Source organism: Macaca mulatta, chromosome 7 (assembly GCF_049350105.2).
Source record: "Macaca mulatta isolate MMU2019108-1 chromosome 7, T2T-MMU8v2.0, whole genome shotgun sequence".
In the NCBI taxonomy this organism is placed as follows: domain Eukaryota; kingdom Metazoa; phylum Chordata; class Mammalia; order Primates; family Cercopithecidae; genus Macaca; species Macaca mulatta.
Window position 1 is genome coordinate 17,668,485 of NC_133412.1, and position 24,047 is coordinate 17,692,531.

General features: G+C 52.1%; 1 protein-coding gene and 1 pseudogene across 1 annotated transcript; one reads left to right on the plus strand and one right to left on the minus strand.

Moving 5' to 3' along the window:
* The first annotated feature begins 1,358 nt into the window (after positions 1–1,358).
* On the plus strand, positions 1,359–16,669 carry DISP2 (dispatched RND transporter family member 2). Its single transcript, XM_015141932.3, has 8 exons — positions 1,359–1,524; positions 6,688–7,017; positions 7,287–7,316; positions 7,483–7,606; positions 7,900–8,015; positions 8,205–8,332; positions 8,694–8,791; positions 10,146–16,669. The coding sequence occupies exons 1-8, from the start codon at positions 1,406–1,408 to the stop codon at positions 13,404–13,406; spliced, it is 4,206 nt and encodes a 1,401-aa protein (XP_014997418.2). The 5' UTR covers positions 1,359–1,405; the 3' UTR covers positions 13,407–16,669.
* A 6,454-nt stretch (positions 16,670–23,123) lies between these two features.
* Positions 23,124–23,600, minus strand: LOC702641 (large ribosomal subunit protein eL22; annotated as a pseudogene).
* Between the last annotated feature and the right edge of the window lie 447 nt (positions 23,601–24,047).

Consider the following 24,047-nt stretch of genomic DNA (forward strand, 5'->3'; position numbering starts at 1 on the left):
GCCTCTTAGGAAGAAAGAGGTCCTTCCTCTTTGCATACTGTCCCCTTCTCTGCAGCAAGCTGCAGAAAAGAGATGGTAGCAGTCACTTCATGGGCTTGATCATATCTTGCCTATTGGCACCAATTTATAGGCTGGCCCTTTATCTCTCCAACCAAGTATAAGCTATTCAGGGCAGACCCAACACTTCTACACCTCTAGATTCTTTATGACCTGTGTCTTACACAGATTGGCATTGGCACACATTTTTGGGATACCTATAATCCAAGTGTTCCTGACTCTCTGCTCAGCCCCATGTCTTCAACCAAGGCCTCTCCCTGCACAAGTAACCAGACCCTGAACAGCCTGCTTGCCGTAAAACCCTTTCTGCCTAGTCAAATCCCACATCCGGGATCCACTCCACTCCCTGCCCCCCGCCGGCTTTTCACACTGCCAATATCTATTCTAGTTCTAGACCCCTTAGCCAGGCCTGTCCACAGTCCATCATACCCAAATGTGCTCTACTCACAGCTACTCCCTGGTGGGGGAGATGGCACTGGAGTCAGTGGCTATTGGGCACCTCCCAGTGCCCTGGAGTTGGTGGCTATTGGGCACCTCCTAGGCTGAGGTGGGGGGACAGGGGTGACTATAAAAAAGGATCTGGGATCATTCAATATACCCTTATAACAAACCTGCACATGTACCCTCTGAATCAAAAATTAACCTTAGCCTACTGTGATTTGTTTGCTTTATAAACCTTTTAAATCTTAAAAAAGAAAGAGAAAGATCTGGGGATGATCTGAGTGCCTCTCTTCTTCCCCCCACCCCCGCTCCACCAGACTCCGCACTTGAATAACGGAGTCAGGGATCCACATCTGAGGGGTGCACATTCAATTCCAAGTCGAGGTCCAGAAGAATGGGAAGAAAGACCCAAGCAGATGCCTCGCCCCACTGGGGAGGGGAGGAGAACGCTGAGCGAGCCGGGAACCTCGCAGGCCTGAAGCCCCCCGCCTCTCGACCCGGGGCGTCCAGCGTGAAGTGCGGGCGTAGAGCTCGCCCTCTATCCGGCTGGAAGGGTCTGCGATTCGATTTGTGAGGATCTCTGCATGAGTCGCGCTCCCTGGTTCCTTACGGGAAGGCCGAGGCCGCTAGGAAGCGTTGGACGGCCTGACTCCTACCGGCGGCTCTCAGGCCTGGCGGGAGCAGAGGGGCGCTCACACCCGCAGCCCCGCGATCTTAGACACAGCGCTCTCGGCTCCCGCCGCGGCCCCGCGCCCATTGGCTGGGCTCCTCCTCGCCCCGCCCAGCGACCGGCCCGCTCGGAGCCGACGCATGCGCACGAGCCCGCTGCCGCAGCCGCCGCCGCCGCCGCCGCCGCCGCCGCCGCGGCTTCAGCACCAGCGCCCGGACAGCGGTGCCGCCCACGGGCATGGACGGTGACAGCAGCAGCAGCAGCGGCGGCAGCGGTCCGGCTCCCAGCTCGGGTCCGGAAGGGGAGCAACGGCCCGAGGGGGAGCCCTTGGCCCCAGACGGCGGCTCCCCGGACAGGTAGGGCGGACCGCTCCGCAGACCCAGATCACAGACCCTCCCAGACCCTCCCCGCCCCAGGTATCCCCAGTAGCCGCCATATGTTGCCCCATTAATTCCCCAGACCCTCCCGGAGCCCCTTCCCGGGGTCGCCAAGCTCCAGGCCCCCCTCGCCACGCCCTCATCCTGCCGGGTCAATTTCCTCGTTCCCTGACACCCCCTAGTGTCAGTCCCCATCGCCCTCCCCGCTTAGGGAACCTGCCCCACCCACGGCTCCTACCCCTCCTCTAACGCCAAGACTCCCTGGCTCCTCCGGCCTCTCCTTCTAGGCCCTGCCCCTGCGTCTTCTCCGGAAGCCCCAAGCCCGCAGCAACCTCAGTCCGGGTTTCAGCGTGCCAGTGTGCATGAAGGTGTGCGTGAATCGTGGATGGGAGGCTCGCCAAGGCGGGTGTCCTGGGGAAGGCAGACATTCGGCAGGCACGTCAGGGACTGTCTTTGTCACCATCAGTCGCTTGCCTGCCCTGCATGGCCCCCAGCTGTGCACGTGTGGGTTCCAGTCCCTGCATGTGGCAGCCACACTGGCTGGAGCCACTAAAATGTGAAGGCTTTGGTGCTCAGGCCGCTGGCCTGTACCACCCCTGGAGGAGCCCCAGACTGGTGGGACAGGAGGGACACCTTCCTGCTGAGGACCCAGATCTCTGTACCTCTCCTCTCCCTTCCTCCACCATATGTGTGAGGGAACAGCCCAGCTAGGTAGCAATATGGCGCAATTTCTGTGCCCTGCCTGGCTCTGCCTCCCCCAGAATCCCTCCTCTGACATGACACTGCCTCTTTCCTGCCTGGACTGAAATAAAAGGAATTCCTTGATAGTAATAGCAGAGGTGGACACATCATCTCCAGACTACCCCAGTTAAAATGTACATTCTGTACCCCAGAGGAAGAGAAAGCCCCACAAGTACAGAGAAATGTTTTTTTCCCTTTATTGTTAACACATTAGCCTGGATAGATTTAGCCACTCTTCAGTCTGAAAGTCACAAAGACTTCAAGAGGGTGAGACACAGGATGGGTGTATTCACCAGACCAGGGACCTGCCTGGGACTATGGCCTGATCAAAGAGACCAGGGATGGAGCAGTGACAAGACAGAGCGGGGGCCTGGGGCCAGAAGCATCCTTAGAAGGGGCAGGAGAGTCATTTGCTGTCTTGGATATCTTGCCAAGGATCAGCCGTGTCCAGTCTCATTTCCCCTGGGCATAGGATCCACTTGCTCTCTTTCAGAAACTCCCTGGGGCCTCTGGCCCCTCTCTGGACTTCTCCAGAGACCATGGACACTAATCGGGCATAGGGACTTGCTTACGTATTCAAGAAACACAAAAGTGCTCCTGCTGAGTAGCACTCTGGGGATAGATATACAGTGAATATCACGCACACAACATGCACATATGTGCACATCCTTACCAACACACTGGCTAGAGAGGAATTTGAAACAGTTCACACTGTGTTTTTAAAATTACCTTTTTATTTTCCTAGTGATATGAGCTGCTCCCCCATCTGTCCTGGCCACTCTGTGGGATCACATTGAGGTTGACATGGCTGTGTGTCTGTGGGGTTGGGGGCATAGTTAATGCAATATACACTTGCCCCTTATGGGGCTTCCAGGCTGGGTCTCTGTGTCTGGGACCCTGTCAGTCAGGCCCTGATTGCTGGGATGTTGGCCTCTTCAGTGAGGCCTGCATCCCCACTTTCCATGCCCCTGCCTGCCCTACTCACTAGAGGTACAGGCCTGCAGGCGCAGGCAGGCAGCCTAGGAAGTTACTTATCCCAGTGAGGGTCATGGAACTGAGGGAGTGAGAATAAAAAAACCCTGTGTAGCCCTGGGGTATTTAACTCCTATTATTACTGAGCCTCCTAAGGGCAGAGGGCAGCAGGAGGTGACAGGAGAAAGCTTTTATTCTGAGAAGAGTGGAGGTCGGCTTTTCTCATTGGGAGATTTGAAGAAAAGTCCTGGCTCTACAGCAGTCAGAATATGGAAGGTTTCAAACTCTGCCACATTGATAATGGTGGGCACAGTCAGAAAGGGTGAGACTGGGGGCAGCTGATCCTAGGTCCCTGAAGAGGAATAGTAGGAGTTAAAGAGAAGGAGCTGGGGCCAGGGAGACTCCAGCAGAAGCAAACCAGCGGTGGAGGCTAAGATTCCCCTTGAACAAGAGCCAGCTAAGGAAAACGGTGGACTTAGGAGGTTTTAGCAAACTGGGTAACCAAGAGTGCACCCACTCTTCTCCAGTATCCTCTGGAATGCTGGCTTCCCCTAATGCAAAAGAAACCGACACTCCAAGTGGGGCCCTGACTCCTAAGACAAGCCCAGTGATCAGTTATCTAAGGCCATGGGCAGCTGGAACAGGCCTCCCACTTTCACCCAGGCTGCCCCACTATCCTGACCCCTAGAAGGCAAGCTCTGCTCTGAAGAGGGAGACCAAGGCCGATGGGTCATCTTTAGGCCTCTAGGACCCAACCCAGAGCAAGGACAATGCTAAAGCACAGGACAGGTGGTCAAGAAAAACCTGCAGAATTTAACATCTTAAAGTCGATGTCCACACTTACACACACAACCTAGGCCATTTATCCACCTTCTCACTGGCCCACAGGGATCTGCCAAGACACTGGCTGCTTACATTATTAACTTTATGGAGTCATCTGAGGTCTTGCTTTAGAACAACTTTGGTCAAATTCCTATTTTCCTAGATGTTGAGTTTGTAAAAAATAAGTATCAGTGATTAAAATCATGAGATCAAATTTTGATACAGCTTTTGGATAACAAAAAGGAAAGTATTTATATATGTAGTGAGATTCTCAAGGTGTGGGAAGTTCTAAAACAGAGATATATTATCTGAGGTACCAAAAGAGGACAAATTATAAATACAAACACACTTCTAAAAGTATATGCTCCCTGCTGCACTGACCGTGGGAAGGGGCAGAAAAGCAAACGTGTCTTCTACATGACAGACTCTGTGCCAAGAACCTCACATATGTTACATCAGTTAATTCCCACACCAAACCCAAGAGGTGGGCATTATCTCATATTTTCAACAGACAAGGATGCCAATGCTCCAAGAATTGTGTGTCTTTCCCAAGTCCCCAGAGCCAAAAGGTGATCGAGTCAGGAGCCCACCTCCACTGCTCCCCCATTTCACCCTCAGCATGAGGGTCATTCTCTCCTGCACTGCTGGGCCAGCCTGCCATCCTTCTGGGAAAGAAAGAAAGAGCACGTTTTTCCTTCCTAGTTCCTCTTCTCGGTCTCTGGGCTGAACTCAGCCCCTGTGGGCAATGCCCATCTGCCACTGAGGCTGGGACTACAGCTCACAGCCCCTTCAGCAGTGCAGCAGCCAGGACTGGAAGCCAGGGTTGGCTCCGCATAGGTCTGGCTCTCCTTGGGAGCTACGCAAACTCTGGCGAGCAGGCTGGGTGAGCCAGGCAGAGGCAGGGGAGGAGACAGGGCTCTGCAAGGCTAACCAGCCCAGAATCCCTCTGGGAACTCCCCATGGCCCTGGGCACTCTGTTCTGTGGCCATCTTTTCCTAATCTGGGTCTGCAATCCTGCCACTGGGGTTGAGACTCCACCTCTCCCTATACCCAAGGAGTGGGGTTGCGCACACGCACGGAGTATTGCCCTGATGAGTAATTTTGGGAGAAGACTCCACGGCTGTTTTCTGGCAAGTTCCTTGGGGTGAAGGGGTGTCCCAACTCCCTCTCCCAACCGTGCACATCCTTACAAAGCAAATCTTCTGCTCCGTGCATGGCCCATGACAGGGTAGGTGGAAGGATAGCAGTTGCTTCCACAAACTTTCCCCGACCACCCGACCCCCTATCAAAGTTGGGCCCTCTCTGAGTTCCCTCAGCCCTCTGTGACTTCCCCACTCACAGCATTCAACATGTTGGTCTGTTCACATCTCCCAACTACTGTGAGTGCCTAGAGGGCAAGGACCAGGTCTTCTTCATCCTAGCACCACTATTAGCAGCCAGCCTAGCACTCATTCAACAAACATTTCCAGGACGCCTTCTGTGTGCAAGGCACTATTCAAGGCACTGGTGATATGGAGATGAACAAATGCAATAGGCCTCTGTTCTCCCAGCACTCACATTCCACATGAAAGACAGGTAATAAACATGACGACGCTATAATATAATATTCAATTGCAACAAATGCTATGAAAAAAATATAAAGCAAGGTAGGGAGATTGAGAGCTGGTGGGTGACTATTTCAGAGAGAGTAGTCAGGAAAGGCTTCTCTGAGGAAGTACTAGTTGAAACAAGACCAGAATAAAAAAGAGGGCCATGCAATTATCCGGGGGATGAGCAACCCAGGCAGAGGGAAGAGAAAGTTCCAAGGCTCTAAGATGGGAATAGGAGTGCAGCAGCACGTGCTCAATAATCTGTCTGGCAAGAGAAAGAGCAGACGACTGCCACACAAAGAGCACAGGACTGTAAGTCAGAAGAACTGGGTTCGAGCACCAGCTTGTCTGTCACTGAACCTGATTTCAAATCTATCAGTTGAAGAAAATACCTCCTTTGTGAGGTTTTTGTAAGGAGTGAGTAAGATCGGCCGGGCACAGTGGCTCACGTCTGTAATCCCAGCACTTTGGGAGGCCGAGGCGGGTGGATCATGAAGTCAGGAGATCGAGACCATCCTGGCTAACACGGTGAAACCTCGTCTCTACTAAAAATAAAAATAAAATAGCCAGTCATGGTGGTGGGTGCCTGTAGTCCCAGCTACTTGGGAGGCTGAGGCAGGAGAATGGCTTGAACCCAGAAGGCAGAGGTTGCAATGAGCCAAGATCACGCCACTGCACTCCAGCCTAGGCAACAGAGCAAGACTCCGTCTCAAAAAAAAAAAAATCATATATGTGAAAGCACATTCAGCGTCTAGCACAGGGCCTAGCATGTAGCAGCCTGCCAATTGTTTTTTGACAGTGTGGAAAATGAGTGAATGAGATAATGGTCTCCATGAGGTAGGCTGAGGGCACAGACTTCGAGCCCCCAGCCTCCTCACCTCTCACTGCTCCCCCAGGACTACTAATAAATCAACCCTGAGTCCCTGTCCCCTTGTCTTACTGAACTGAATAATGCTGGGGCATGGGGTGGCCCACCACCATCCCCCACCCCAATCTTGCCTGCCTCCTCTCTTCCTAGCACCCAGACCAAGGCTGTGGCCCCTGAGGCAAGCCCAGAGAGAAGCTGCTCCCTCCACAGCTGCCCCCTGGAGGACCCTTCCAATTCTTCGGGACCCCCACCAACAACTTCCACCCTCCAGCCTGTGGGTCCATCCAGCCCCTTGGCCCCTGCCCACTTCGCCTATCCCCAGGCACTGCAGGAATACCAGGGGGGCAGTTCCCTGCCAGGACTTGGGGATCGGGCAGCTCTCTGCTCCCACGGCTCCAGCCTCAGCCCTTCCCCAGCCCCCTCACAGCGTGATGGGACCTGGAAGCCACCTGCTGTGCAGCACCATGTGGTCAGTGTCAGGTAAGGAGGGGTCCAGCAGCCTGCCAGCTGCCACTGGAAAATGGGGTGGGGCTTAAGAGTGGGGCAGACCCCCGGGGCTCTAGACTCCTTTCTTAGGAGTTAACCCAATGCAGTAGGAAGTAAGGGTTGGAACTTGGGAGTGGCAAAGCGCTAAAAGGGTTAATACCATCGGTTATCCCTCACCCACCCACTCCCACCCCACCTCCACCCCGGAAACACGCCCTGCAAGAGGACTCTGGCAAGTGAGCATCTTTTCTTCTCTTCCACAGGCAGGAACGAGCCTTCCAGATGCCAAAGAGGTAGGCCTGGGCCTTCCCTGGACCTCTAGGGGTGACCAGGCTGCTGCCCAGTTTAGCCCTGTTCCACGTGCTCTCTGCTCTATCTAGCACCCCTTCAGGGTGGAGCCTGAGCTCAGCACCCGTTGCTGCCACACCCAACTCATGTGGGCTCCTCCCTCTTTCCCAGCTATTCCCAGCTGATTGCTGAGTGGCCAGTGGCCGTGCTGATGCTGTGTCTGGCTGCCATCTTCCTCTGCACCCTGGCTGGACTGCTGGGGGCCCGGCTGCCCGACTTCTCCAAGCCTTTGCTGGTGAGGAGCCAAGGGGTGGGATGGGGTCCCCAGGCCTGGCCACCTCAGCCCAGCCTGGGGCAGAAAGTTGGAGGTAGGGTAGCCATGGTGGCCTGGGGATAGGGTAGCCACGGTAGGCTCTTGACCTCCAGAGAGAGTTGGGGAGATGCTATAAAGTTCAGACTCACATCTACAATTTAGGCAGGTAGGCTGGCCTGCCCTGCTCTAAGGAGTCAAAGGGGCAGAGCTGAGAAGCACCCAGATGGAGAACTCCTACCCTGCCCACCTGTTCTTCTCCACCCTCCTCCCTGCAGGGCTTTGAGCCACGGGACACGGACATTGGGAGCAAGTTAGTGGTCTGGAGAGCACTACAAGCCCTCACGGGCCCCAGGAAGCTGCTTTTCCTTTCCCCAGACCTTGAGCTGAACAGGTAACAGGCTCTCATCTTTTCATTGTGGGTAGGAGAGGGAAGAATGAGATCTCCAGGAAGGGGACATTGGGTGACTCACCCCAAGGCAGGTCAGAGGGGCTTGCCAGGACTTCCTGGGGAGTGGTCTCTGGCCTCCTCTGAGTCTTCCGACCCTAACGGTGCCTGGCATAGATATTCTCTCCACTTCAGCTCGAGCTCCCACAACACTCTGAGGCCTGCACCCAGAGGCAGTGCCCAGGAGAGCATTGTTCGACCTCGCAGAATGGTGGAGCCCCTGGAGGACAGAAGGCAAGAGAACTTCTTCTGTGGCCCCCCTGGTAAGCTGCAGCCTGGCCAGTTCCTGGTTTTAATAGTGGTCCCCACCCCACCAAGTAGGACAGGCAGGCCCAGAACAAATCTGGGCAGACAGAAAGGGAAGGTGGCCAGCTGGCCACAGTCAAGCCAAGGAAGCCAGGTTACAGCTGGGAGGATGAGGGAGTTCTCAGATGCTCCAGCCAGACAGGGTCAAGCTGGGTTGGGGTGAGGCACAGGGACAGGATCAGGCAGTTCATGCATAGGCTTGAGATGCCTGAGAATCTGAACTTCATGTGGCCCTGAGTAAGCATCTTCCCTTTGGAGGGCCCAGGACCTGGGGCCAAAGGACTGAGCTCTGGGTGGGGGGGGGTGGGTGTGTTGCAGAGAAGAGCTATGCAAAGCTGGTGTTCATGTCCACCTCCTCGGGCAGCCTATGGAACCTGCATGCCATCCATTCCATGTGTCGCATGGAACAGGACCAGGTGAGCTGGCTGGGGAGGTGCCAGGGGTTTGGGGGGAACTAAGGACATGAGGGAACTGATCCCAAGGAAATACAGCTGAGCCAGGACTGCCAGGGGGTGGACTGGGGAAGAGCATTCCCTGCTTAGAAAATTATTCCAACCCTGCTGAGAGGCTCCAGGTTGGGGTGGGAAAAGAAGAGTCGGCTGTTTTTAGAAGAGCCAAGATAGAAGTGCTGGAAGCGAGCCCATGCAGGGACTGGGAGTTTCCAAAAGGTCCTGAAAGGGCCCTCCAGAGTGGGTGAGGAGGCCCTGGCCCAGGGAGCTGAGACTGTGGGCTTCAAGGCCTCAGTCCCCATCAACCTGAGCAGTGCCAATCCAATTATGCTAACTGGAGAATCATACACAATAACATCTGAAGAAAGGTTTGCTGCTAAAAACGGTGTGAAAACCACGCAGTAGCCCAGCCCCCCACTTCACACGAGGATATTCTAAGTACCAAAAGACTGGTTAAGAACATGTGTTCTAGAGTCAGATGCCTGAATTCAAGGCCAGCTCTAAGGTTGTCTTGCTGTATGACTTCAGGCATGTTTCTTAACGTCTCAGTCCCTCAGGCTACATCAGCGTTAAATGGGGAAAATAAAAGTACTTTCCTCACAGGGATGTTGTGACAGTTAAATGAGATAGAATTTGAAAAAAAAAGCAGCATAATGACTGGCAATAGTAATCTCTCAATAAGTGTTACTGTGTTGTCACCATGATCTCAGGCCCAAGGTTACGTGGCCAGTTAGTGGCAGAGCAAGGGCCTCTGACTCCCAGGCCAGTGCTCTCTGTACTACATCAGCTGTTGTGATGTCAACAACAGGAAAGGAGAAAAAAAGAGGCATGAGATTTGAAAAAGAAACAGCCCTGGCCCTAAGAGGGTTTAAGCGGTGCAGTGGACAGACAGGAGCTGGGGTTTGGCAGTGACCCTGAACCCGGAATGTTTTGGTCTCCACTTTTCCCATTGCTTGCTTCAGCTCCTTGGACCTTTGGCCCTGTTCTATCTGTGGCTGCTACCTCCACTTTTACTCCTAGCTCAGGCCTCGTGGAGTTGGGACGTATGACCTACAGGGACCCCTAGAGCAGGGTCTCTTAGGCTGAAGCCTGGGGCAGCATCCCTGAGGCTCCTCTTTGATGAAGTCAAGATGTAGCTGCTGGCACCTGGGCCAGGAGCCAAAGGCAGCTGGGAGACAAGCCGGTCTCACCAGGCTGTCCAGATCCCCTCTCTGCACCTGCCCTGCAGTGTGAAAGGAGGTGAGAGAGCCTTGTATAGGACTGGGAAAACCTGGGCCCTTGGGCTGCCCCTGAGCTCTCTCCTCCTGCGTGTGCCCTACAGATCCGCTCCCATACCAGCTTCGGGGCTCTGTGCCAGCGGACAGCAGCCAACCAGTGCTGCCCCAGCTGGTCCCTGGGCAACTATCTGGCTGTGCTCTCCAACCGCTCCTCCTGCCTGGACACTACCCAAGCTGACGCAGCCCGCACACTGGCCCTGCTTCGGACCTGTGCCCTCTACTACCACAGTGGTGCCCTGGTGCCCTCTTGTCTGGGACCCGGGAAGAACAAGTCCCCACGCTGTGCCCAGGTTCCCACTAAGTGCTCCCAGAGTAGCGCCATCTACCAACTCCTGCACTTTCTGCTCGACAGGGACTTCCTGAGTCCCCAGACCACTGACTACCAAGTGCCCTCCCTCAAGTACAGCCTGCTCTTCCTGCCCACCCCAAAGGGTGCTTCCCTGATGGACATCTACCTGGACCGACTGGCCACCCCCTGGGGGCTCGCTGACAACTACACCTCCGTCACTGGCATGGACCTGGGCCTCAAGCAGGAGCTGCTGAGGTACTTCCTGGTCCAGGACACAGTGTACCCCTTGCTGGCTCTGGCTGCCATCTTTTTCGGCATCGCCCTGTACCTGCGCTCATTCTTCCTCACGCTCATGGTGCTGCTGGGGGTGCTGGGCTCACTGCTGGTGGCCTTTTTCCTTTACCAGGTGGCCTTCCGCATGGCCTACTTTCCCTTCATCAATCTGGCAGCCCTCCTCCTGCTGAGCAGCGTCTGCGCCAACCACACGCTCATCTTCTTCGACCTGTGGCGCCTCAGCAAGAGCCAGCTGCCGTCGGGGGGGCTGGCGCAGCGCGTGGGCCGCACCATGCACCACTTCGGCTACCTGCTGCTGGTCTCCGGCCTCACCACGAGCGCGGCCTTCTACGCCAGCTACCTGAGCCGCCTGCCGGCCGTGCGCTGCCTCGCCCTCTTCATGGGCACGGCTGTGCTGGTGCACCTGGCGCTCACGCTGGTCTGGCTGCCCGCCTCCGCCGTGCTCCACGAGCGCTACCTGGCGCGCGGCTGTGTGCGCCGGGCGCGGGGCCGGTGGGAGGGCAGCGCGCCTCGGCGGCTGCTGCTGGCGCTGCACCGGCGGCTCCGGGGCCTGCGGAGGGCGGCGGCCGGCACCTCGCGTCTGCTCTTCCAGCGCCTGCTGCCCTGCGGTGTCATCAAGTTCCGCTACATCTGGATCTGCTGGTTCGCGGCACTGGCGGCAGGGGGCGCCTACATCGCCGGCGTCAGCCCGCGCCTGCGGCTGCCCACGCTGCCGCCGCCCGGCGGCCAGGTCTTCCGGCCCAGCCACCCCTTCGAGCGCTTCGACGCAGAGTATCGCCAGCTGTTCCTGTTCGAGCAGCTGCCGCAGGGCGAGGGCGGCCACATGCCCGTGGTTTTGGTGTGGGGCGTCCTGCCTGTGGACACTGGCGACCCTCTGGACCCTCGTAGCAACAGCAGCCTGGTGAGGGACCCTGCCTTCTCGGCCAGTGGCCCTGAGGCCCAGCGCTGGCTGCTGGCACTCTGCCACCGGGCCCGGAATCAGAGCTTCTTCGACACACTGCAGGAAGGCTGGCCCACGCTGTGTTTCATGGAGACCCTCCAGCGCTGGATGGAGAGCCCCGGCTGCGCCCGCCTGGGGCCTGACCTCTGCTGCGGCCACTCGGACTTCCCCTGGGCCCCCCAGTTTTTCCTGCACTGCCTGAAAATGATGGCTCTGGAGCAAGGCCCGGATGGCACCCAGGACCTGGGACTCCGCTTTGATGCCCATGGCAGTCTGGCCGCCCTGGTCCTGCAATTCCAGACCAACTTCCGGAATAGTCCGGACTACAACCAGACCCAACTCTTCTACAATGAGGTCAGCCACTGGCTGGCAGCGGAGCTGGGCATGGCACCTCCAGGCCTGCGCCGTGGTTGGTTCACTAGCCGTCTAGAGCTGTACAGCCTGCAGCACAGCCTGAGCACTGAACCTGCTGTGGTGCTGGGCCTGGCTTTGGCACTGGCCTTTGCCACACTGCTGCTGGGCACCTGGAATGTTCCCCTCAGCCTATTCTCCGTGGCAGCTGTGGCAGGCACCGTGCTGCTCACTGTAGGACTCCTGGTTCTCCTCGAGTGGCAGCTCAACACTGCCGAGGCCCTGTTTCTCTCTGCCTCAGTGGGCCTCTCAGTGGACTTCACTGTCAACTACTGCATCTCCTATCACCTGTGCCCACACCCTGACCGCCTGAGCCGTGTGGCCTTCTCTCTGCGCCAGACCAGCTGCGCCACAGCAGTGGGGGCTGCAGCCCTGTTTGCGGCCGGCGTGCTCATGCTGCCTGCCACAGTGCTGCTTTATCGCAAGCTGGGCATCATCCTCATGATGGTCAAATGCGTCAGCTGTGGCTTTGCCAGCTTCTTCTTCCAATCTCTCTGCTGTTTCTTCGGGCCAGAGAAGAACTGTGGGCAGATCCTCTGGCCCTGTGCTCACCTACCATGGGATGCTGGTACTGGGGACCCTGGTGGGGAGAAGGCAGGCCGCCCACGACCAGGGTCAGTTGGAGGGATGCCCGGGACCTGCTCAGAGCAATATGAGCTACAGCCCCTGGCACGGCGTCGGAGCCCCAGCTTTGACACCAGCACAGCCACCAGCAAGCTGTCCCACCGGCCCTCAGTACTCTCTGAGGATCTGCAGCTCCATGATGGTCCCTGCTGTTCCCGGCCCCCACCAGCCCCTGCCTCCCCAAGGGAGCTGCTGCTGGACCACCAGGCAGTCTTCAGCCAGTGCCCTGCCCTGCAGACCTCCTCCCCCTATAAGCAGGCTGGCTCCAGCCCCAAAACCCGGGCCAGGCAGGACTCCCAAGGGGAGGAGGCTGAGCCCCTGCCAGCCTCGCCAGAAGCCCCAGCCCACTCCCCTAAGGCCAAGGCTGCAGAACCTCCTGATGGCTTCTGTTCCTCAGCCAGCACCCTGGAGGGGCTCAGCGTCTCTGATGAGACCTGCCTAAGCACCTCTGAGCCCAGTGCTCGTGTACCAGATTCCGTGGGAGTGTCCCCAGATGACCTGGATGATACTGGGCAGCCAGTCCTTGAGCGGGGCCAGCTCAATGGGAAGCGGGACACCCTGTGGCTGGCGCTGAGGGAGACAGTGTATGACCCATCATTGCCCGCCTCCCACCAGAGCAGCTTGTCCTGGAAGGGCCGAGGGGGGCCAGGGGATGGCAGCCCTGTGGTGCTGCCCAATAGCCAGCCAGACCTGCCAGATGTTTGGCTGCGCAGGCCCAGCACCCACACGTCGGGCTATAGCAGCTGAGGGGGACCCGGGGAGGCCAGACAGGGCACGGAACCCTGTCAGGGATGACAAGGCAAGGGCAGCAATAGGCTGGAGCCTGAAGGTATTTCTCCAGATCCACAGGGAGAGGTCTCACCCTCCAGCTGTGGATGTTAAACCCTGCCAGATGTCCCAGGCTTGATCTGTCTGCTCTTACTCCTCACACCTGGAGGATTCCAGCAGGAGGGGTTTTGGAGGGGACCTGCTTGTGACCTGCTGAGGGCTTGTCTGCCCCCACAGCACCATCTAAAACCCCTCCTCTAGAAGTGGGGAAGGCCGGATGTGTAGCTTCGGGTATCAGAGGAGGCTGACCTGGCCCCCATCCCAAGTTACAAGAACTTCAGTGAGACTAAGGGACCCCCATCCTAGGGATCTTGTCAGGGTTTCTTACTGACCAGAGGAGCCCGCAGGAATCTTCGCAGCCTCCTGAGTCTCACCCCTTTCATACGCTCTTCATCAGGACACTTCCCTCTCTTTCCGGAGCTTCTCTGGGCAGAATTGGGCTGGGGCCTCTCTCCCCAACTGCCCTGCTCTCCTCATACTCACCGGTTTGACCAGAAATTCTCCAAATCCAGCCATAGATGGCTGCTGGGAATGCAGCAGGAGAAGGAGGATGGTCAGCCTCGGAGCATCTCTAAATTACGGGACAGTCCCTCTTTGGAAGCAGGCTCGTGTGCTCTCCTGTGTTAATAAACGATAATAATCCTTTCCATCTCTGCACATTTTAGTCTCCTTGGAATCTATCTCACTACTTCACTACAGGGTAGCCTGACATTGGTCAGGTTCTTTTGCCCCCAATTTATAGGTAAAGACATTGAGGCTAAGTAAGATGAACTGACCTCAAAGTCACTTAGCCACTACATGGCAGAGCGGTTTCATTCCACCACTACAACCTCCAGTCTCCCCTTGGCTACCTGCCTTGTGGACATTGGCATATGGCTGTCTTGATCTTTCACCTCGAGCACCCTCTTCCAATCTGCTTTCTCTGGTGTCTCTGACTGAACCCAGCCACCCTCTTTGGGCCTCCACTTCCTGAGAGAGCTGTATTCCAAACAAACCCAGGAGTTCCTCTCCATCTCCCCTGTGCCTCCCTCTGGAATCTGGCTGAGATGTCTGCTGGCCCTGGGGCGTCCTGGCTGACCTGATTCCCAGGCTTCAGGACCATGCCTCTTCTACAGCCACAGTGTATAAGAGGCCCCACCAGAAGAGATACTGAGGGGCAGAAGAGGTGAAGCCAAATCCAGTCGAGGCATGAACTCAGACCTGCCCTTTGGGGAGTGTGTGAGTTGCTTCCCAGGTCAGGGTCCCCATCTTTTCAAGGACAAGTCTCTCTGTGGAGCGTTAAGCAGACCAAAGACTGGCTCCTCCTTCTCAAAGCAGAGTCTGGTGGGGAAGTTTTATCCCATGTGAGAGCTCATGACATCAGGTGGCATCAACACGTTTATTGAACACCTACTTTGCATATAATACTACAAGGGGACAGACGTGTGGAAGAAAAATTGAACACCACCCTCAAAGAGCTCACTTTCTAGCTGGAGAGACAGCTTATATGCACACGCAGGCATCGGATGGCTCACCAACGGCACCATATGCCTGCCATCATCATCATTGTTGGAGCTCAAGTACCCAGGACTGGGTAACAAGAAAGGCTTTCTGGAGGAGGAAAAACGAGCTGGGCTTCAGAAGACCAAGCATCTCAGACTGGAAGGGGCCTTGGCGATCACTTATTCCAGCAGTTTTCAAACTTTGTAGCCTCAGGACTCTTTCTTCAAAGAAGCTCTGTGTGGAAAAACAATATATAAAACAGGTAAAAAGCAGCTACTCTGGTGGGTGCTGGGTGTTGGGGGTGGAGTCAGCTCAGCCTCTCTTTCCACTGCAGCCTCTCCGGGGACCTGGGGAACCCTTCAGGCTCCTGGCAGCTTCACAGAATGCAATGTGAAAGCTACTGATCCAGGCTATTTTACAGAGGAGTGTCAGAAAAGGGAAGGGATTTTTCCAGGGTCAAATAGTCTGTGGCAGAGCTGGAGGCAAATCAGATGATGTTTTTGTTTTATTTAGTTTTTTTATTATTGAAACCTACTTCCTACTCCAAGTAGCCCATGAGAAGTGGAGCAGAAACCCAAAAGAGACATGGGAGTTGTGGAAGAGACAGAAAATAGTAGGCAGCTACAGCAGGATACCTTGGCTCCTTTGCAAGATAAGTAAATCAAGATGAGTAACTCCTGACACCAGGAAGGGGAGGCTGGAACCTAATTTAAACCTGTCCCCCGGGGGTCTGCTGGGACCTCTCTCTTCATGTCCAGGTAGCATTTGGCGTCTCTGGCCTAGAGCTGCTCATCAGCCGTGGTTTCTCTGATAATGGTGTCCCTCTGTTGTCACGCAGCCAGGCTGAGAGAGCCCTGGTATCCTCAGGGGCAATGAGCCACAGGGAGGTCAAGTGAACTCTTCCTCCTGAGCATGAGCAGAAGACACTTTGCCTGAACACAACCACTGAAATGTTAGAATGCAGAGGGGTGGATGGGTGGGCATGAGGGACTCGGGCACACCCGAGGGCCCTACTTGGGGATTTCCGGGTCACATTCTTACAGGCTGTGGCCACACAACACTGCAGGAAGGTGAATGAGCCATAGCAGCTGATGCATTGATTAGACGTGTTCTTTATGTTGCCAGGCCCAGAAGAACCCAGCAGTAATCTAAAACATTACCTCATACCTAGCGTGGCCCAAACCAACAGCAGGCAATCCACATCAGCAGAAAATCCAGCCTGCCTCTCTAGCTCTGACTTTGGAATGTAGAACTTAAAGCACTTTCAATTTCCTTTGAGTTGCAGCAGATCCTTCACTTTATTATCATTAGGGGCACTTTACAATGAGTGTATGTCCCTGGAGACGTGGCTTATAAGCACGCTGTGAGGCACACGAAAAGGAGTCAAAGCAGTCATGCTTGCCCTGCAAAATTCAAGAAATGATTTCTCCGCACTCAGACGCTTTAATAGAACTACATTAACACTCATTTGGAACTTGAGGTCATTTCCCCTATTTGTGCCACTGATCCTTGAACTCACATTCTGAGTACGAGTATGTATCCTGTATGTGATTAAAATACAACTTGAGGCCGGACGTGGTGGCTCATGCCTGTAATCCCAGTACTTTGGGAGGCCGAGGCAGGCGGATCACTGGAGGTTAGGAGTTTGAGACTAGCCTGGCCAACATGATGAAACCCCGTCTCTACTAAAACTACAAAAATTAGCTGGGTGTGGTGGGGGATGCCTGTAGTCCTAGCTACCTGGGAGGCTGAGGCAGGAAAATCGTTTGAACCCAGGATGCAGAGGCTGAAGTGAGCCGAGATCATGCCACTGCACTCCAGCCTGGATGACAGAGCAAGACTCCATCCCCCCCCCAAAAAAAAAAAAAAAAAATATATATATATATATATATATGTATTATGTATATATAAACTTGATATAGTCTGTTACCATAGGAAAACTTGGCTTCCACGACTTCCATGGCTGTGGTGATTTGGGGACTTTTAGAATGACAATGTTAGACAGATTGATTTTTTATTGGCTGAATCTTAGATTTTACTGATATATAGCATATCCCATACCATGATATTCGGGCAATATTACAGCTTGAGACAATTTTTAAAAAGACATTTCTCAAGAGAGTTATAAGCCAAACTTTCCTAGCCCCCTCCAACTCATTCCATCCTTCTCCCAATGCATGACAGGACAGGGAAAAAGGCTTTAAATCAGATTTTAAGAAAGAGGATACATTGGTTTACAACCTTTGCCTATTGTCCAGAGAGTTTCTGATCTTTTCTTTTCTTTTTTTTTTTTTTTGAGACAGAGTCTCACTCTGTCGCCCAGGCTGGAGTGCAGTGGCACAATCTCGGCTCACTGCAAACTCCGCCTCCCAGGTTCACACCATTCTCCTGTCCCAGCCTCCCGAGTAGCTGGGACTACAGGCGCTCACTACCACACCCGGCTAATTTTTCATATCTTTAGTAAAGGCAGGGTTCCACCGTCTTAGCCAGGATGGTCTTGATCTCCTGACCTTGTGATCCACCCACCTCAGCCTCCCAAAGTGCTGGGATTACAGGTATGAGCCACTACACCCGGCCGTGATCTTTTCTTTGACGGCGGCATTATCTCATTTTTTGATAATACACATGGGTATTGGCAAGCTCTTGGGACCCCATGCCAAGCATCAAGATCCCATTTACCTGGTGATAGGAAACACAGACATTCCTTACCCTTTCCACCCTCACCCTTGTTCACAGGGATGACTGTAACTAAGGTCTGCAGGTATTTATGCTTAGGAGAAGAAATTGTGGCTCAATTCACCAGGAAGATGGGAAACAAAAGAAAGCCACTATGTGCTATGTAAATGTCTAGCCATCCAAAACCACCCTATGCAGAGGAACCCTGGAAGGGCCTTGATAAATTACTCATAATTATTATCAGGCCTCTTTGTGATTACTCACATTTCTCTCAATATAGGGGAAAGATCAGCATTTTACCAAATCCACAACCATCAAACAAACAAGAGCTTTAATGCTGCTGAAGAAAATCACACAGCTGAGCAGATAGATGTAGATTTGAATTCATGGCCACCTATCTTAACTGGACCCTCAGCTCTGCCTAGCTAGTATTCATTCTAGCTACTAGTTTTGATTATTTGTATCGACTCTTTTATATTTTCTCCACCTTCTCAAATATCTGATGCCCTCAACTTCCCCCACCCCTCAGTGGACAAAAAAAAAAAAAAATACATTCTTCATGAAGAAAATTGAAGCCTTCAAATAGAAATTTCACCTTCAAGGCACCAAAGCCCCTACTTACCTACCCCCGCTCCTGCCTGCTCCTCTCCCCATCCCTTCTGCTACAACGAAGGAAGCAGTAATGGCTCCATCAATGGCTTCTCACACTTTGTGTCAGAGGCTTTGCACTCCCCTACAAGGACATGAAGACTTTCTAGAAGGTAGGTGGACACAGATAGTTTTAAAGTAATCCATTTCCAGAGCCGCCTTCTCCATATGTTCCCCTCCTCATATTGGTGGGCCTAAGAAGTAGCCAGAGGCCTGACAGCTCTCCTTCCCCACTTCCACTTTCACCAGTTGCCTCCCCTCCCTCATTCTGAATCCTACTCTGGCACCTTGCTCTGCGCTGTTAAAAACAAATAAAAGGGCTACTTGAGAATGCTCTGCTTGAGGAAGTCCTCGAAAGAGCAAAGCCTGGAGAGCTTCTTTGAGAAGGTTCACAGGGGCGGCCCTGTGGCTCAGTTCTGTGCCTTCGTCATTTAAGAATTCAAATTCAGGCAAGGCGTGGTGGCTGACGCCTGTAATCCCAACACTTTGGGAGGCCGAGGCGGGTGGATCACGAGGTCAGGAGATCGAGACCATCCTGGCTAACACGGTGAAACCCCGTCTCTACTAAAAATACAAAAAAATTAGCCGGGCATGGTGGTGGGCACCTGTAGTCCCAGCTACTCGGGAGGCTGAGGCAGGAGAAGGGCGTGAACCCGGGAGGCGGAGCTTGCGGTGAGCCGAGATCACACCACTGCACTCCAGCCTGGGCGACAGAGCGAGACTCCATCTCAAAAAAAAAAAAAAAAAAAAAAAAAAAATTCAAATTCATTGAACATGTTATATTGTAAAATATATATATATTAAAAAAGAAAAAACAATAAAAATTTTTTAAATAATTCAAGTTCAGGTGAGACACAGTGGGTCATGCTTGTAATCCCAGTGCTTTTGAAAGACTGAAGTGGGAGCATGGCTTGAGGCCAGGAGTTTGAGACCAGCTTGGGCAACATAGCAAGATCCCATATCTACAAAAAATAATTTTAAAAATTAGCTGGGCATGGTGATATGTGCCTGTAGACCCAGCTACTCCAGACGCTGAGGCAAGAGTATCACTCAAACTCTGGAGTTCAAGGTTACAGTGAGCCATAATCACATTATGGCACTCCAGCCTGGCAACAGAGCGAGACCTTAACTCTAAAAAGAAAGAAATAAAGAAGAAATCAAACTGAAAGTGAGATGGTTGACACAGGATACATATTAAGCACATCGATTTGAATGGAAAAATAAAATCAGACTTTTCCTGTTAGAAGGTCAGATTTGGCTCACAGGTTTGACAGAGAGGATAGCCTTTGCAAGTAGGATGTATGGTGGACATTTTCCCTAAAATGGAATAACTTTAATCTGCAGCTCCACAGTTTGAACAGAAACAGACTGAAAGTACAGATACAACTTCCCTTTCCAGCCAAGATGGAGGAGCAGGGGCCAAGTTTACCCTCCTGCCTAAAACAACCAACCAAACAGAAAACACATGAAATAATGAGTTTCAAGACACTGGACATGAGGTAACAAAAGACAGTGATCTCTCAGAGGCAAGAAACAAATAAGGTGAACCCCTCGGTTGCCCAGTTTACTGCTTGAGAGGATGTATTTCATGGAGGGAGAACCTAGGCAAAGCAAGTGACTTTGAGGTGAGGGGATAGCTGAGAGTTTGGAGCAACCAACCGGCTAGAGTGCTCAGGACAGGGTACTGGAGAGGAGAAAGGTGGATACATAGAGAATCCTGGGGATCTGCAAAGGGCCCCTATTGAGTGTTCAACAGAGTATGATTCATCATATAAGTGTAAAGAAACCACTTGAGACAAAGGAAAGAACCACCCGAAACAATGGGCTGGAACAGTAGCCAGGAGTCACACAGAGCCTGGACAGTGCCTGTCCCCATCAGCCAGATCGGAAAACCTCATAATTTATGGAGCATTGGTCAGAGCTCTCAGAAGGGCCTTGCCTCATAGTGGGGATTCATTAGCCCTAGTTTAAACATTGCTAGATCCTACCTAACATATCTCAAAAGTGAGACCTGAAGGAATCAAGCTGTTTCTAAGTAACTGAACTGCCTCCCAGAACAAAGCCCAAGAACATTTACAGAAATCCAAAATTAACAAGCACCCAAAAATGTAAAATTCACAGTGCCTGATTCTCCAATAAAAAATTACCAGTCATGTGGTCGGGCGCGGTGGCTCACGCCTGTAATCCCAGCACTTTGGGAGGCCGAGGCGGGCAGATCACAAGGTCAGCAGATCAAGACCATCCTGGCTAACACAGTGAAACCCCGTCTCTACTAAAAAATACAAAAAATTAGCCGGGCGTGGTGGCGGGTGCCTGTAGTCCCAGCTACTCGGGAGGCTTTGGGAGGCTGAGGCAGGAGAATGGCGTGAACTCAGGAGGCGGAGCTTGCACTGAGCCAAGACTGAGCCACTGCACTCCAGCCTGGGCAACAACGCAAGACTCTGTCTCAAAAAAAAAAAAAAAAAAATTACCAGTCAAGCAAACTATGACCCATCATAAGGAGAAAAATCAATTGAAACCACCACAGCTGACACCTATGTGAGAACTGGACAAGGACATTAAAAGAATTATTATAACTGTATTCCATATGTACTAAGTAGAGACTAGGAATATATTTTTAAATACCCACTTTGAATTTTAGAGACGAAAACTAAAATGTCTGAGATGATGGGGTGGGTGGGGTAGGCAGAAAGAAGAGGATGGGAAGAAGTACCAAGGGGAAGGAGGAATGATTTGGGTATGACGGATGGGTGTGTTTATTATTTTAATTGTGGTGATGGTTTCACAGGTATATGTAATTTCTAAACTTATCAAATCGTACACTTAAAATATGTGGTTTATGGAATGTTAATTATATCTCAATAAAATTGTTAAAATTGTACTGAAACAAAACCATTGGGGGAAACTGGGTAAAGAGTCCAAAGGACCTCCCTGTACTATCATTGTAACTTCCTGTCAATTATAACGATTCTAAAATAAAGAATTTAAAAGTGTCTTTAAAATTAAAAAAAAAAAGTCTGAGATGAAAAATCACTGAATGGAATAACAACAGTTTAGACATTGCAGGAAAAAAAAAAAACAGTAGTGCACTTGAAGACATAACAATATAAATTATCCAAAAAACACCAAGAGAAATAATTTTAGAAATGAATACAAAGGGCTAGGCGCAGTGGCTCATGCCTGTAATCCCAACACTTTGGGAGGCTGAGGCAGGCGGATCACCTGAAGGCAGGAGTTCGAGACCTCCCTGGCCAACATGGTGAAACCCTGTCTCTGGTAAAAATACAAAAATTAACCTGGTGTGGTGGTGCACACCTGTCATCTCAGCTACTCGGGAGGCTGAGGCAGGAGAATCACTTGAGTACGGGAGACAAAGGTTGCAATGAGCTGAGATGGCACCACTGCACTCCAGCCTGGGCAACAGAATGAGACTCCATCTCAAAAAAAAAAAAAAAAGAAAAGAAAAGAAATGAATACAAAGTATACACAATATGACCAGGTGGGTGGCTCATGCCTGTAATCTCTGCACTTTGGGAGGCTATGGTGGGAGAATCAGTCGAGGCCAGGAGCTCCCGACCAGCCTGGGCAATATAGCAAGACCTCATCTCCACAAAAAAAAATTTTTTTAATAGCCAGGCATGGTGGCATGTGCCTATAGCCCCAACTACTTGGGAGGCTGAGGCAGGAGGATTGCTTGAGCCCAGGAGTTGAAGGCTGCAGTGAGCTATGATCGCACAACTGCACTCCAGCCTGGGCAACCAAGCAAGACCTTATCTCAAAAAAAAAAGAAAAAAGTAAACAATATACAACAGGCAGAAAGTATGTCCCTTACAATGATTTAAAGTTATGAAAAAAATTTAAGCCAGGTGAGATGGTGCATGCCTACAGTCTTGGCTACTCAGGAGGCTGAAGTGGGAGGATGGCTTGAGTCCAGAAGTTCAAGGCTGCACTACGCTATCTATGATCACACCTGTGAATAGCCACTGCACTCTAGCATGGATGACATAGCAAGATCCTGCCTCTAAAAAAATAAAAATAAAAGTAAACTTAAATATTAAGTATCAAGTAAAAACAGGCAAGAGGGTTTTTTTGTTTTTGTTTTGTTTTGTTTTGTTTTTTGTTTTTTTGTAGGGGCATATGAATAAAGGAATTTAAAGATGCTACTCTGGATCCCATCTTCCTTCTTCCTTGCTCCTGAGCATCCTTTCCATCCATTCTACTGGCTCGTTCTTATGGGCACACATATCCACAGCTTTTTTTTTTTTTTTTTTTTTGAGACGGAGTCTCTCTCTGTCACCCAGGCTGGAGTGCAGTGGCACCATCTCGGCTCACTGCAAGCTCCGCCTCCCAGGTTGACGCCATTCTCCTGCCTCAGCCTCTGGAGTAGCGGGGACTACAGGCACCCGTCACCACGCTCGGCTAGTTTTTTTGTATTTTTAGTAGTATTTTTAGTAGTATTTTTAGTGTTAGCCAGGATGGTCTCCATCTCCCGACCTTGTGATCCGCCTGCCTCAGCCCCTCAAAGTGCTGGGATTACAGGCTGAGCCACCCTGCCCGGCCCACATGTCCACAGCTTTAGAGAAAGCTTTCTTTGACCCCCATAACCCATCTCCAGTTACTGCCCAGTTGCTCTGCTTTTTTTGCAACAGACTCCTGGAGTTACACCTGCCATCTCTGCTTCCTCATCTCCCACGCACTCTTCAACCCATGCCCATGTGACTGCCACTGCAAACGCTCCACCAGCATTCCTCTTGCTAGACTCATCATGACTTCTCTGTTGCTAAATTCATTGGATGCTTTTCGTTCTCATTCTACTTGCCCTTTCAACTATTTTTTTTTTTTTTTTGGTTCCCAAGTTTTATTCAAGAACTCATACAAAATATTCCTGATAAATGAAATTTAATCCTCATCTTCCTGCTCTTCTTCGTCCTGGTTAATCTGGAAGTAACGTAATTCATAACTCTCTTTGCTGTTAGCAACTACGCGCAACCAGTCACATAGATTATTCTTCTTCAAATATTTTTTGGTGAGATATTTCAAATACCTTTTGGAGAAAGACACCACAGATGTCACGGTGATCTTGCTCTTGCTCCTTTCAATGGTTACCACCCCTCCACCAAGGTTCCCAGCTTTTTCCTTCACTTTGATCCTTTCTTGCAAAAACTGCTCAAAATTGGCAGCATCCATGATTCCATCTTCTACAGGGTGGATGCAATCAAGAGTGAACTTCAGAACCCGCTTCTTTTTTTTGTCCCCCTTCGCCACAAGCTTTTTCGCAGGAGCCATGGCAGCAGCGGAGTTAGAAAGTCAACTATTTTCAATAGTTCACCACTCCCTCCTTCAGCAGCTTGCCACTTCCTCCTTAGATTTTGGAACACCACCCTTTTTTTGTTTTCTTCTCACCTCTCTGGCACCTCTTTATCAGGTTTCTTGGCAAGCACCTTATTAGCATTGCAACTTCAAAATGCTGGTGTCCCTGTCCTTGGCCCAAAGACTCTCTGCACACTTCTTCCCTTGATCTCATCAAATATCAAGGTTTTGTTTTATTTTATTTTGTTTGAGACAGAGTGTCGCTCTGTCACCCAGGCTGGAGTACAGTGGCACCATCTCGGCTCACTGCAACCTCCACCTCCCAGGTTCAAGTCATTCTCCTGCCTCAGCCTCCCGAGTAGCTGGGATTACAGGCATGCACCACCATGCCTGGCTAATTTTTCTATTTTTAGTAGAGATGGGATTTCACCATGTTGGCCAGTC